The 16,437-nt window shown below is 32.8% G+C and overlaps 1 protein-coding gene across 11 annotated transcripts in view; it reads right to left on the bottom strand.

The window, feature by feature from the left end:
• The window catches only part of TBC1D5 (TBC1 domain family member 5), a 592,946-nt gene that overhangs the window by 221,994 nt on the left and 354,515 nt on the right, over window positions 1–16,437 (bottom strand). For all 11 annotated transcript variants that reach the window (XM_063722180.1, XM_063722179.1, XM_063722181.1 and 8 more), the window contains 4 exons: window positions 10,278–10,380; window positions 2,918–3,006; window positions 1,004–1,054; window positions 847–916 (listed from right to left, as the gene is read on the bottom strand). In XM_063722180.1, the coding sequence (XP_063578250.1) occupies window positions 847–916; window positions 1,004–1,054; window positions 2,918–3,006; window positions 10,278–10,380 (313 nt within the window). The remainder of the gene's footprint in view (window positions 1–846; window positions 917–1,003; window positions 1,055–2,917; window positions 3,007–10,277; window positions 10,381–16,437) is intronic.

Genomic DNA, 16,437 nt, shown 5'->3' with positions numbered 1-16,437 from the left:
TATGGATAAACAAAATGTGGTATATCTATATAATGCAATATTATTCAGGCATAAAAAGAAATACTGGTACATGCCACAATATGAATGAACACTGAAAACACTATGCTAAGTGAAAGGAGTCAGTCACAAATGGCAGTATATTATATGATTCCACTTATATGAAATATCCAGAATCAGCAAGTCCATAGAGACAGAAAGTATATTAGTGATGCCAGGGCCTGTAGGAACAGGGAAATAGAGAGTGACTGTTAATGGACATGCAGTTTTCTTTTTGGGTGATTAAAAAAATGTTTTGGAATTAGATAGCAGGGATGTTTGCCTGCTAACCCTATAAATATACTAAAAACCATTAAAAGTTTAATAGGTACAAGTTATGCTATATGAATTATATAAAAATTTAAAATATAGTTAAAAATAAGAATAAGAGGAAGAGGAAGAGTAAGGGATATTGATGCTAAATGTATGAATTCAATAGCAATGCACTGGTAAAAGCAAAACAACCTATTTGATACAGATTTTACCTATGCACTTCAGTAATAATGTGTATACCAACTAGGGTAGCAAGAGAAAGATTATAATAATTTTGTAATGAAGCACTTACGTTGCTTGATTAATATACACACATATAAAATGTATTTATATGAAATTTTTACATTGCCTTTGTCTATCTGCCAATATGATTAGAAATATACTTAGATCCCCAGGCTCAATCTTATTCCATAGGTAATTTCATTTTGGTTACAGCAATAATAAAGGCTATATACTATTCTTTGGTTACATGTTGTTATTTATTGAAAGCATCTTCTCCATCGCATATACTGAAAAGATCTGTACTATAAGATTTACCTTCTGACCATCATGCTCAAAAGTTGAAAACCAAGGTTCAGCAGTTTCCATAAGTTGTGAGAACACTGCACTAAAAATAAAATAACATAATGCTATGTAACTTTCATTAAAATAATGATGGTATAAAAAAAAAAACAAAGAAAGTTTTTGTACTTACTAGGCATCATGTTCCAGATACTCAGGGTTCAAGAGAGTTTTCATTTCCTCACTTAAAAAAGAAATACAAGCAATCAAAATGAGTAATTTTTGAATAATTAAAGAGGCAGAGTTTGCCGTATTCTATATAAGACAACTTTCATATAATGTGCAAACGAAAAAAATTAGTCTTTTTTAATGAAAAGAGCAATGCCATTAACAAATGATATGCTTTCTTTCTATAAAGATCAAAAACAAATTAGCTGCCTTGTCTATGCCTCTATGCCACATGAACTATCTAATTATTCCAATAAATACAGAATGTGACAATATATTCCTTGACTATGATTCATCTAGAATAATCAATTAATCCACAATCTATCACTTGTTGTCCAAAAGAACAAAAAGGTAGTTACTGGTCAAATATGCAATATCAAAACATTGATTTATTTTCTTTAACTGGATTTATTTTCCTTTTAACATCAATTTATCAGTGACAACACCTCTTAAGCATTTATTTTATGTTTTAACAGACTGAATCAGCTGAAGAAGCAGGTCCAATACATTTAAAAGCTATTTTCAATCACCTATATTTTTTTGTAAATTATATTCTACATGCACATTTTTTAAAGAGCTGCTGTCTGAAGAATACACTCACATGTTAAAAAAAAATGGCAGGCTGAGCATGGTGGCTCACACCTGTAATCCCAACACTTTGGGAGGCCAAGGTGGGTAGATCACGAGGTCAAGAGATCAAGACCATCCTGGCCAACATGGTGAAACCCCATCTCTACTAAAAACGCAAAAAATTAGCCGGGCATGGTGGCACATGCCTGTAATCCCAGCTACTCAGGAGTCTGAGGCAGGAGAATCACCTGAATCCGCAAGGCAGAGGTTGCAGTGAGCCGAGAGCACTGCTGCACTCCAGCCTGGCGACAGGGCAAGACTCCGTCTCAAAAAATAAAATTAAAAAAAAAAAAGGCATTACAACAGGATCCTAATACTAACTTCATGTTTATATTTTAGAATAACTGAAGTGAAAGCAAGTTATATATGGTTATACTCTTGTCAAGATAAAAAAAAAAACTCAGTAAAATTAGCAAAGCTTCAAGGAAACTTGAAAATACTAATCTATAATCTAGTAGACAAAAGTTAATTTAACAAAGGCCTGAATACATGCTCAGCAAAATGGATGGCTATATTTGATTAATAAAGATCTTATAATCAGATATGTGAAATGTTATCTGCAAGTTTTCTGTTTACTGCATATAGATGGGCTGGCCTGATGAATACTCCTGGACACAACCTGACAGTCCCAGAGCCCTCCATTTCCAAAATGATTTTCTGAAGGCCCCAAAGTTAGGGTATCTTAAGTTAGAAAAATGAATTCTAACAATTAGCCTAAGTTGAATCCAATTACAAAAGTTATTTGCAGGAAAGAACTAATGAATATATCTAAAAAATATGAGAAGCAATTTTGTTTATTTACAGACTGAGGTTCTTTGTGGTTCTCTGCTCCCTTATGAATTAAGCTGAGTCAAACCTGATGAGGAGAGATAATCTCATATATAAAGTCTTATTCAGCTTGGAGTAAAAAATGGATCATTAGAGGATGATATATATGGATAATATCAATCATTAGCACTTTCGTGATTACAACAAAAATTTTCCATTCTTGATCCATTACTTACATGTCTTCCTTTGATACAGAATCAAGAATTCCAAAGACATTTATGATTCTAAATTTGCCCCATAGCTAAACTGGCCTAACAACTATTAAGTAGAATTAACAATTAACCACATGAAACATAATCAAATGTTTATAACTTGTACAGTTTGTAAGTACCTTCCATTTAAAAGATTTTGAGGTTTCAAAAACAAAGGTTACTGTGGGGGCTAAAAAACAAATGGCGCTCATATTAAAAAAAAAACTTGCCTGGGCTGTGCAGACTCACTGGCATGTAGAAAAGCTTGGTGGTCACAGTGAAGGACAAAGACTATAGGTGCTAACAGCTCGTGCATGCCCTGAAATAAAGACCCAGAAAAATGAAAGAGATGGATACTCAGAGTCCATTAGTGGACAGTATAAACTCAGTTAAATGCTTCTTCAAACCAATTCCCACTAGCAAAATTTCCATATTATATAGAAACACATAAAAATGGAAAGCTACAAGATGAGATTTTTATCTACGTTCAGAATTTGATTCTAATTCAACCACAGCAGGTATTCTTCTTTAAAACATGGAAAGCAGTTCTCTTTTAAATGACACGACAAACAATAAATTGGCATGGTAGATAACCTTGCACCTGTCAGTTGCTTCAAGATCTATACTCATAAATATGAATTTCATTTATGCAAATTATAATCATGAGCTACAGTGTTAAGATCTGCAGTAAGAAGGGCAACTAAGAACTGTAGACCTAAGGAAATTACATCCAATGTTTTCATTATATAATGGCTCAAAATTAGGATGTCTGTAGATTTAGGAAGTGCTGAAGTCAGCTAGCTAAAATGTTGGATAATAAAAGAAACAACCTTAAGAAGGTATGACAGAAAATAAACTTGTTAAAATAGGATTTAACATGTTTAATCAGAAAACTACCGTAATTTTTTCCTGTCTACTTAAACTCTAAGATTAATTTCAATTTATTTAATGATTTCACCAATACGATTTTCCTCCTTATATTGGTTTTCACCAAAAACAGGAATAGAAACAAAAAGGTATAATATTAGTTACTAAGCTGTCCTTAAAAGGGTACTATAAAAATCCATTACTGATCCATTATTGTGGTGACATACGGTATTCCACATTATGCTACCTTTGCTAATTGAGATTTCTTTCTCCCTTAAGCATCAAAAAACATTTCAGCAAGTTAAAATAGATTATAATCTTTCCTGTCTCTTAAAGTGAGCAAATTACTACTTTCCTTTTGCTTAGTAACTAGGGATGCTCTTTTATAAAAAGACAAGACAAAACACCACTTTTAGAGGAAATAAAAATAAAATATGAAAGCAGAGAGGAGATAAATATTTTGCTGGTAGAATTAGAGAAGGCTTCCTATAATGGATGAACAGAGTCACATAGTCCTCTGCACAGTCTAGTAGTACTGTACTATTCTTAGAAAGCCAATTGTTATCATAAAGATAATATGCAAGTTAATTTTTTCAGACTTCATGTATAAGTTATCACTAGCTTTGAATGAAAAAGATTTAGTTATATTTTTACAAAACAATTTATGATTCATTGACAATTTACTTGTGATTTAGGACAAATGACCACATATCATTTCAATCTTTATAGGTAACCATCTTCTTATTAAACAAACCTTGAAAAAAATCTTTCAGATAACATGTTAGACACCTAGAAAAATGACAGTAAGCATTACTAACTCTGCTTTAAAAATCATGAAGGGTTTACTCCCTTGGAATAGTCTCAAGTTACTCCAAAAAGAAAGTGCCATAATTTTAATCATTAAAATAATAAATAAGTATTGTATTAATAGAAAAGTATGGAAAAGCAAAAACCAAATAAGAAAATGATAAAGGGGGAGAGGGAGGCCAGACAAAAACCAAAAGTTAAGAAATAAATTTAAAACTCAATAGATATGCTTGTGATCTTTTTTTGCCTATTTCTGAGGATTTCTCCAGGATTAAAGTCCTTGGAAGTAGAATTTCAGGGTAAAGGGGTAAAAATATGTGTTAAAGTCTGACAGGATGTATACCATTAAGCTGTCTCCAGAAAGAATTCCCTCAGTGAAGAATATAAAAATCACTCTCTCACACATCTTCACCTATATTCAGAGTGTTTTAAAAAAATTTGGTCAAGTTTCACAGTTAAATTTTTATAGTTTATTTAAATGCTAGCAAGATTGAACCCCAAAATTTTATTGACCGTTTTTACTTAATGAAGTGCCCTTTTTCTCCTCATGAAATGTTTCCTTTCCTTGGTGATGTCTAATAGTTCTATACCAATGAAAGGTATTAACCCTTTGTAATTTTTGTTACAAACATTTTACCATGCTTATCATTAGTTTTACTTTTGATTTGTATGATATATCATACTGACATTATACACTTTAGTCAATACAATAAATCATTCTTCATGGTTTCTATTTTGCTTTCATGCCTATAAAGACCTTCCTCATATTGAGATTAGGAAAGAATAGTTTCCTTTTTTTTTTTTTTCAGTTAATTCTTCGCTTAACTGATACAAGTTTAATTTTTGCCACGAAAATAAGTATGTTTTTCTCCAAAAGATTTACACCAATTTACTGATTAATCATTCCATCTTCAATAAATTCAATCTATTCAATAAGTTGAATAACCCATCTTCTCCCCAGAGTTCTGAAATGCCATCTTTAATAAAAAATAAATATTTAGCTTACATTTTTTCCAGGCTTTCACTGTGAAATACATTGGTTTGTATACTATTAACAATAACTGTACCATTATAAAGATTCGACCTTTAAAATATTCTAATATTTCCTATTTTCTGCTCCTTTTTTTTCAAATTTATCTTGATGATTTTATTTTTTTATTCCAGGCTATGTCATTATCATGTAGGTTACATAAAATGGTAAACAAAACATTACAATTGTTATTGGCATTGCATTGAAATTAACTTGAGAGTATTTTAAGAACATCAGATTTTCCAATCCAAAAATTTGCAGAACTGCATAGTTCTTACTAAGTTTATCATGAAGTTTTCCTTCTTTGCTGTCAGTGGGATGCCCTTTTGAAAGAAATAGTGCTTTTTCCCCAAAATATATTTTATAACAAGTTATGGCTAGTTTAATAAGAGTTCTTGTCTAAATGGATCTTTCCAACTTTAAATGTTCTCTTCCTTCTAGTTTCTGTGACACCACTCTGTCTAGATTCTCCATTAATCATTCACATATTGCAAAAACTATTAAATGCCTATATTTGCTGTGGACACAAAAGTGAATGAAGTGGGCAAGTTCCTAACTTTGATGGAGCTTGTGGTCTAGAGAGAAAGGAATAAAATAATAAAATGAGCACAGAAATGACTATACAGTAGTCCCTCATTATGTGCAGGAGATATATTCTAAGACCTCCCAGTAGATGTCTAAAACTGTAAATAGTACTGAAAACTACACACACCATGCTGTTTTTATACATACACCTGTATGACAAAGGTATTAAAATTATGATTTAAATTAAAGATTATAAATTAGGCACATTAAGATTAACAACAATTAATAAGAATAGAACAATTATAACAATATAGCGTAACAATATTATGTGATTGTGGTTTCTCTCTCTCTCTGTCTCTCAAAATATCTTATTGTACCACACTCAACTGTTTTTGAATGATGGTTGGCCACAGGTAACTGAAACCACAGAAAGTGAAACTGCAGGTAAGGGTGAACTACTGTACTGTACTGTACTGCAGGTAAGAATGGACACTGTAAATCTGTGACTGTGTGTGTGTGTGTGTGTGTGTGTGTGTATACACATCCAGATCCTACCACAGGCCCAGCACAAAGAAGTCACTACATATTGACTGAATGAATGCAATATCTACCACTTAATATATCCACATAGTGAAAAAAGCTAACCTAAAATATGAAAAAAGAATAGCATTAAATCATATTTCAAATCAATAAATAAAGGTGTTCTTGGCAGAATGGAAATTAAGAGTCTTTTGAATACCATTAAAACTATTTTACAAGCTCAGTTTTGACTTTCATCTAAACTAGGGATTTTTTTTCAAATACCTAAAAGAGATTTTTGGTTTTGCTATCAATTCTAGACTAGTAAAACCTGTTTAATAATTACAAATGGCAATTACATAGACATTTTTAAAAGAAAAGAGAAATACCAGAAATAATAATCATGAATTCGATATGCTATAAATTTGACAAAACATAATAGAAAATAATGTATTGATAGTATGCTTCTGGTTCCCAAAATGCATATTTTGCTTCCACCTATATTGTCAGCATTTCTGCCTGCTTAAAAGCCTTTATCCCTGCTAGATTGTTAGTAGTCACTGCACTCCACACTCATGCCCGTTGAAAATAAAGGTAACAAAGTTTTCTTCATCAACAGCCTGTAGGTTCACAAAATTGAACCTGTTCTTTTATCTGCCTGTGTTCATTTAGCCCACCAAGCAGTCTTTATTAAAGCTAAGGCATCAGGCAGTCAAAGTTCATTAATACCATTTATATAATCTCTGCAATTTCAATTAACTCAGCAAGACATTCTACTACATGATAACAGTCTCATTAATTCAATAAAATCCCATAACTATTAACAATATGGTCGATGTTAAACGGGGTGTCACCTAGTACAAAATAATAGCTTTAACAGCTTGTGATGAAACTTAAGGTTTTTTCTTAAATTTGATCTGGGTAAATATTCAGTCCTTCTACAGCAAGGTATTATTTTTCTGTAAAAAATCTATAGGATTTTAAACATGTATAGGGAGTAATTAAACATTTTAAAATGACACCCAGGAGTAAGTTAATAATACTTTCTTATTCAGTAATTGATAGATTTTTGTCTAAATGGATCAAGAACCTGATCTTCCATATTCCTGTGTAGTCTTCCATACAAATGCAGTGGGCCACATACATCACAAATGGTAGATGGAGTGCAAAGTTATTATGTTTTTGTTCCTTGTCCATAGAACTTGTTTCCATTATTATAAGACTTCCTTAATCTATTTTTTCTTTCTCTAAAAAAACATGGAAAACAGATGTGCAATTTGGGATAACTTTATCCCGATTTGATTCACTATCATCAAGTCTTTTACTACGGGGTATTTTCAAGTATTTAAAGGAAAAGAGGAAATAACAAAGAGATAAGGTTCACAACGAAAGCCAACATAATGAAAAGAGAGCAGAAAAACAAAATCCTGGAATCTGTGATAAAGATTTTAAGCTAATGAACTAATGCAGCAGAACCATTTATTCCCAGACTTCATGTGAAGTGTGTTAACAATCTCCTTACAGTTTAAGCCATTTTAAATGGGTCTTCTGCTATTTGCTTCCAAAAGAATTCTACACTAATAGATTTATTTTCCCTCAGTCTCCTTTTTGGTTTGTTTTTAGTCTTTCGACTTTTTATCTGACTTGTAGATGAGTCTACCTTGCTTGCGAGGGCCCTTCCTAGTCTGAGATTACAAAAAAATTTCTCCTAAATCTTCTTCTAGTATTTTTATATACTTTTAAGTTTTCATATTTGTATTTTTACACCATCTGGAATTTATTCTCCAATATATGTATAATTTAATGGTTTTTCCAGATGGAAATCCACATATAGCAAGTCAATATCCTTTTCTCTATTTTACCATATTCAGATCCCATATATAACTGAACCTGTTTCTAGACTGTTTCACTGAACAATGGTCAATTCACATAATACTGTCACATTAGTTTGATCACAGAATCTTTATAGAAGTTTTAATATCTATATTTGCCATTATCCCTTTCCCACAAATTCTATGGTAATTCCAACACATTTAATAATTATTATAATGATGATGATAATAAAAACAACCACAACTACCAACATGAACCATTTCTTGGCACCAAATGTTAACTCTATAAAGTAATTACTATTATTACCCTCATCTTACAGATACAAAACTAAAGATTTAAAAAGTTAAGTAAATTGTCTAAGATTGTGAAGTTAGTAAATGACAGAGGTGAGATTCAAACAAAGGAATTTGCGTCTACACTCGGTGCTTTTAATCCCTAAATTATAATATCTCGGTTAAAATAAGTATAACATTTTTAGGCACTAAATTTAAAATAACTGTATCCAGTTTTTTCAAAAAAACACATATCTTACTCAGGTTATCACTGGAATGATAATTCATTTAAACATAAAGAAGTAGTATTTTTACTTAAAGTCTTCTCATCCAAAAACATGCTATTTTTCTATTTATTCGATTCTTGCTTTATATCCTTGAATAACTTTTTTTTTTTTTTTTGAGACAGGATCTCACTCTTTCGCCCAGGCTAGAGTGCAGTGAATCAATCACAGCTTACTGCAGCCTCAAACTCCTGGTCTCAAGAGATCCTCCCACCTCAGTCTCCCAAGTAGCTGAGACTATACGTGTGCACCACCATGCCCAGCTAATTTTGTGGTACTTTTGTAGAGACGGGGTTTCACCATGTTGCCCAGCCTGGTCTCAAACTCCTGGGTTCAGCCAATCACCCTGCCTCGGCCTTACAAAGTTCTGGGATTATAGGTGTAAGCCACTGCACCTGGCCTATAGTTTCTTCATATAGCTTTTGTATCTTTATTGTTAATTTTTTTCTAGACTTGTTAAAGCTTTTGGTTGCCCTTATAAATGCAATATATTTTTCATTTCCAATTCTAATAAGCTATTGTCAGCAGTTAATTAATACAGAAAAATATTACTACTGTTAAAAATAAGATAAAATTAGTTCCCTTGGGTATTCTATGTAAATACAATAATTAAAAATGTATGATTTAGTATATTTGTAGTCTGACATGTTTTACCATCCTTAAATTTAGTTTATTTCAAATTAAATACACTGCTTTTACCATTAAGTGTTTTCTGTTATATTAAATTTAAGTTCAGTGGTCCTGAATTAGGTATACATTATAACTTTTGATTATTAGAGATTTTAAGAATTTAGCTTGAATTCTCACTTAATTTGCATTTGGAGAAATACATAAAAATACCCAACTGTGTGTATTTTTATTAGAACACCATAAACTTAAATAAAAAATGTAAATACATCTCTATATATTAAATAATTTACATTTCAATAAAATAAAACAACTCAATAATCTTCTTTGCTTTAGTAATGAGACGAGTCAAATAACAGGATCACAAAGGAATTAAACACACATTTCAAAAAATTTAAAGAAACTTTCTGAAGTTCTATTACTGATAAGTTTTAAAAGGTAATAGGATACTTGATTATTTTTTACATGACATGTCATATATTTATAACGCTATACTTAAAAATAATATTTGTACATACAACTCTGAAATTTTATTACTAGATTGCCTTCAAAGATGGTGTTTATAAACAAACTTCCAGAAGTTGAAAGAAAAGATTGAACACCTTATAGAAGACAATTTGGTGGAATGTCTTATAATGAGGAAGAAGCATATGCGCTTCAATGAGCTTACCCTTCTCACCATGCAGCTGACAAGCAACTCTCTGATTGCTTTAGCATTATGACACAACTTTGGATACAATAAAGGCTACATTATTGCTCTATCATTTGTCAAGCTGTATAGAAAATTTTGAGTCAATGGATGCCACCTGTAAGATATTTTCATTACCTGTTTATAAAGCAACTGCTCGTTTTCTCTGGCATAACAGAAAAGAACATCTGTAAGAATTTTTCTCACATTTTCTTGTTGGAAAAACTGCATTTCAGGAAACCTGGAAAAAGAAAATACAAGATTGAAACTGACTAACACAGTTTCAAGAATCACTCTCAAATTCTCATCTCAAAGATGTGCCAAGGGTTGCTTCAGGTTTTAGAACAAGCCTGTGCTTGCCATGTAACTTATGCCTTTGGTGGGGACTGAAAAAGGAGTGAGGCAAGGGGAAATAATTACATCCCAGAGGTAAATTACTTCCTTCAACATATTCACATTTCAAATTTTTTCACATGCTTCATATACTTCATACGTATGTGAATATGATAGCTTTTGAATTATATTCTACCTGTCTGCAGATGGGAGTTGCTTTGTTTTAGCCCATTGGTTTTTAGGATAAGAATGTGATTTTGTAAAAGTACTAATTTTTTTCAAAAAAAGATTGTCATTCTTTTTCCTTGGTGTAAAATACCGACACTTCAGTTATTATATATAACCACCCTATCAGCTTTTCATCTGATTAAAATATAGACTTCTAAATATTTCTTTATAATGCAGTAAAACACCACAACTGTGAGAACCCAAAGAGAAAACCCACAGCAACACAATACACAATGAATGTATAAGGGCTGAGGGAATGTCATCTAGTATTAGTAGTCAACTGGGTTTAATCACAGAGAGTTTGAACAATAATTTTTAGGAGAGGAGGAACATGGAACATCAGTGGAAAAGGTAATCAAAACAGAAAGAAAGATATGAAGGCGCAGAAGGCAATGTGTATTTCAAGAGTGCAGCATAACATGGTAATTATTAATCAGAAGGAAAAGACAATTCCATGAAATACTGCCTGCTGGGGGCAGGACAGTGGGATAGAAGAAAAGGTGGAGCAAGGCTGGAAGGAACTTTGAATGCTGAATTTCCAACTATGGAAACACAGCGTAGTAAATGTATATTTTTGAATAAGGAAGTGATAAAGAAAACAGTATTTTAATTTAACTCTATGGAGGAATAAACCTGAAAGAGTAGCATAGAAAGGACATAAGAGTGCATTATAATAAAGTGAAATTTAAAAGTCCCAAACCCAAGTAGAAAAGCCTGTGTTCAAATTCATGTTGCATAATTTCTAGTTACGCAACCCTGAGTGAATGATTGCTTAACTGCCTCATCTATTAAGTAGGGATAACAATACTGATCTTGTGATCAAGATGCAATCATGTGAGAACACCAAGAACAGTGCCTGACAAGTAGCAGATATTCAGGAATAAGAGGCCATTATTATAACAGTATTTGAGTAATGATACTTTAGGTAATGAGATTGCAAATCAGGTGGCTTTGGAACTAAGAAATGAGAGAAAATGTTGAGAGAGTAGAGAGGAAGATGACCTAGAGCATGAAGGCATAGAGCATTATTGAAACAGAAAAATATTCCTTAATGAGTCTTTTAAGAGCAATAGTGGCTGTTTTATGTTTTACATCATATTATAATGGTTTACTGCCTCCCATTTCTGGAGACCTCAGCTATTTTATGCTTCACTCTGCTACTTTGTTGGTGCCTTGGACAGTTATAACTTTCTAGTCCGAGCTAGGTTTTTGGTGAATTATGCTAGAGATCTGTGAAGCATCTTTTTTTCTGGTCCTAATTTTTTAAATAAATTAAGGTCCATTTTACATTCATCTGTTCATTTGACTTTTGCTTACAACTCCCTTTTGCAACTGCCCAGACAGGTTTGGTTTTTTGTTTTTGTTTGTTTGTTTGTTTGTTTACCTTTTCTGAGGCAGCAAGGAAGCCTCTTTTGGGGGGGCCAGTAAACAACCTAAGGATCTGAGCAAGGTCGCTTCACATATTTGCATAAAGCTTAATGTGATGATCTCCCAGGCAGTCCCTATCCAGGCATCAGAGTTCAAATAGGGGTGGCACAATTAACTTCTAAAGAAGAGAAAAATTAACCTGAAGAGTAAGCATATGTCAGAGAAGCCAAAGAAACTGCAGAATGATGTCAAATGCACTGAAGTAGGCAAGAAACACAAAAACTTTTAAAATGTCATTTTGAAACAAAAGAAAGTTGCTAAAGCCCTTAAAAATCAATATCCCAAATTAATCAGGATAAAAGATAGGTAAGTAGTTAATAAAATAACCTGGTATAGAGAAATATCTTGGGAAACTTAGCCATTAAGTTAAGAATAGAATAATACTTTTGAGAGGTGCAATTTTCTCTCCTTCTCATTATATAACATAAATTTAACTCTGTCTTTGAGTAGGCTTCATTCCCAAAAATCTGGATCACCTGACAATAATTTTGCATGTCCCCTTCCTCACCTATTCTTTGGAAATTTTCTACGCACACTGGCTCAACCAAATTCTGTGTAGCTGTTACAATCTAAAATTGATTATGAAAGAAAGTACTAAAAACTACTACATTAACTTTGCAAAGAGTATCCATAAACTATAAATAATTTTATACCTAAAAACTAAAAATGTAAAGTATACCTGTTAAGTCAACTTTAGGCTGAAGCTGCCTCCTTACATATTTTAAGTTCGGCCTAAAGGTTTCTCTCTACATCGTGAACTATAACAAGTGGAGGTGTAAACAGACCACAGCTTACACGTCTGCCAATCATCGAGTTTTGGCCAATCAAATGTAGCCAACTGTTCAACCCATGTTCAAATAAGGCAAACACCAACCTGTAACCAATCTAGCTGTTTCTGTACCTCACTTCTGTTATCTGTATGTCACTTTCCTTTTTCTGTCTATAAATCTTCCACCATGTGGCTGTGCTGGCGTCTCTGAGCCTACTCTGACTCAGAAGGCTGCCCGATTCACAAATCGTTCATTGCTCAATTAAACTCCATTAAATTTAATTCAGCTGAAGTTTTTCTTTTAACACACTGTATACCAATTCCTGGTTTCATTTAAATGCATACCAACCACTTTCAAGATTAAAAACTACAGATCTAAAAGAATTCAATTGCAAGTAGTAATTTAAATTGTCTACTTTTAGCAAATACCAAATCAACTGAAAATATGTATTATGCAGACATAGCATATCTATGAAACAGCACACCAACTATGATTCTGCTCTACAATGCTGAAGGGCTAATTTGTGAAGTTTCATGGCACTCTCTTCCTTAGAAAACCATAAGTTGTTCTTTAAATGATGAAGAATCCATTGCATCAAAGAAATAAGGTAGAAAGATATAGAAAAGCTCTGAAAAAGAAGTAAGGTTTTCAAAACTATTTCAAAAGTTGGAAAAAGAACGGAAAATCAGAGTTTTGTGCTGAATCTTTGGAGATTATCCAGTCCAACTCAGAGATTAACAGGCAAGTAAACAGAAGCACAGAGAAATAATACCTGTGCCAAGGTATCCCAGTAGTTAACAGAACAGCAGCACTTTCCAACTGCTTCCCTAATCAGTTATAAATTAATCTGAGAAATGCATTTAGGTAAAATTCCATGACTTTAGAGTTACATTAAGAACCTAGCTCTGAAGGTTGATGAATATACCTAGACAATAACGTATTTCCTACAAAAAATACTTGATGGTCACAGTAACAGGATTCAATCCAGAAGATGTTACATTTATAGGTATAAGAAATATGAGAGAAGTACAGTGAGTAGCATTTCTAAGAATAGTAATAATCTGTTTGTGATGATATGTTGTAAGTTTCAAAATAGCTTCCCTACCACTCATTACACTTCTAGGTTTTATTTACCCCTTGCTAGATGGTGTGGATTCAGGCTAGGTAAAGTAATTTGAACATCAGTCTAACCCAAATATCATTGGAAAGGCAAATCTGTTTTTGAAACATAATTAAAAGCACAGAATACTAACCACACTAGATGCAACAATCATTCAGGTTTTGAAAAATCAACAATGATGTTACTGTTTCATGAAAATAAAGAGAGAAATTTAGAATTAAAACTGTAGAGGTTCATAATTTATTCAAACCAAAATATCTGGTAGGAAAATAAAACAGAAAGGAAAAAAATCACACGAAGTAGGAACTGGAAACAAATTTTATTATTAACAGAAAGTCTTTCTTTCTACATTTGTCCATAAAATAAAAATTGAGATGTAAAATAGGTGAGGGCGAAACTCTAAAAATAGAGATGAACAGCAAAGATTAAGTAGTCCATAATGGAATTTAGACTAAAATAGTCTTAAATCTTTACTTTAGGGTAAAAGTCATATTTCAGTTCAGACTCAATTGATCAGTATTTATAATATAGAAGTTTCTGTCTCAGACGTGTGAAGAAACCATATTTAAACAAATTTTACATCGTACACAATAACAACAAGAGCCATCACAAACACGTGGTGTGTAAGTTTTGTTTTCTATCTTGAAATAAACCAAAATTGGTAGGCAATATAGGTTTCATTATAAATTTTAAAAATCTTTCATTATGGAAAATTCAAACATTTAATAAAGACAAGAGAACAGTAAACTCAACTCCAATCTACCCATCAGCTAGCTTCATCACTAATCATTTCTTGTTTTACATATATTCCTCCCCAATATTGCGTTATTTTGAAGCTAATCCCAGACATCATTGTATCTATAAATACTGCAATGTGTATCTCTAAAAGATAAGCACTCTTTAAAAACATAACCACAGGCCAGGTGAAGAGGCTCACACCTATAATCCCAGCACTTTGAAAGGTCAAGGCAGGAGGATCGCTTGAGCCCAGGAGTTTGAGACCAGCTTGGGCAACATAGTGAGACCCTGCCTTTACAAACAAACAAACAAAAAAAAAGTAAAAGTAAATTAGCTGGGTATGATGGCACAAACCTGTAGTCCCAGCTAATTGGGAAGCTGACGTGGGAGGATCACTTGAGCCTCGGAGGTAGAGGCTGCAGTGGGTTGCGTTTGTGCCGCTGCACTTCGGCCTAGGCAAGAGAGACAGACCCTGTCTCAAAGAACAAAACAAACAAACAAAGAAACAAAAAAATACCATAGTGCCATTGTAACACTACTAATAATAAAAATAATAATCTATTAATCAAATATCCAGTAAATGTTCAAATTTCTGTGACTGTCTAAAAATTCTTAACACTTTGTTCAAGAGCCAAGAAATATTTGTCAGTACACAGCAATTTGTTGATATATCTCTTAAGATTCCTTTAATCTATAGACTTGTCCTCCTTCTCTTTTTTATCTTGCAATGTATTTGTTAAAGAAACCAGATTTTTAATCCTGTAGAAGCTTCCCACATTCAGAATTTTACGTATTGTGCCTCCATTTTCTTATTTAACAATTCTCCTGTCCCCTGTATTTCCTACGAACTGGCAGTTAGATCTAGAGACTTTAACAGATTCAGGTTCAAGTTTTCAACAAGATTCTTCTTGTCTCATCTATAGATGACATAATTTGAGAACATGTTTGCAAATTCTTTGATACTCCTCCCATAGAAAGATGAAAGAGTCTGACTTTCTTCCCTTTTAGTATGTGCTGGCCTTAGTGACCAGTTTCTCAAAAAATAAACGTGTCAAAAGTGGTGGTGGAACACAGCTTCTGTCTGGCTCTCTCTGGACACATTCTTAGAACCAGACCACCATGCTGTAAGGAAGCCAAGCAGCCATATGAAAAGGCCATTGCGGGTGTTCTCACCACAGCTCCAGAGGAGGTCTCACCTGAGAGCCAGCTTCAACAACCAGACAGGTGAGTGAGCAAACCTTCAGATGATTCCAGACCCTGGACTTCAAGCTACCCCAGCCAACACCATGCGGAACAGAGATGAGCCATCCTACTGAGCCCTGCTCAAGTTGTAGATTCAACAACAAAATAAATTCTGTTGTTTTAAACTTGGGGTGATTTCAATGCAGTGATAAGTTGGTGTTGTGTACTTCCATCAGGAGGCACCTAACATTAATGTATCCCACTTTCTGTGATGATACCAACTGTTAATGATCACTGCCTAAGTCTATTAATTCATTAGAAGTCATAAAATGGTAAAACTATAATTCTATCATATTTTTTCTTCCTTTATTATCTAAGACATAGACATAATGAAAAAAAAATCCTTCATCAATTTTTAGCTATCCTGAAGTACAATTCATATAATTTTTAAAAATCTTATTGATTTCTATTACATTTGGCTCATGGATACTTACTGCAG

Source organism: Pongo abelii, chromosome 2 (genome assembly GCF_028885655.2).
Source record: "Pongo abelii isolate AG06213 chromosome 2, NHGRI_mPonAbe1-v2.0_pri, whole genome shotgun sequence".
NCBI classification, from domain to species: Eukaryota; Metazoa; Chordata; class Mammalia; order Primates; family Hominidae; genus Pongo; species Pongo abelii.
Note: the sequence above shows the minus strand (reverse complement) of the source record. Positions and strands in the feature narration are given on the sequence as shown.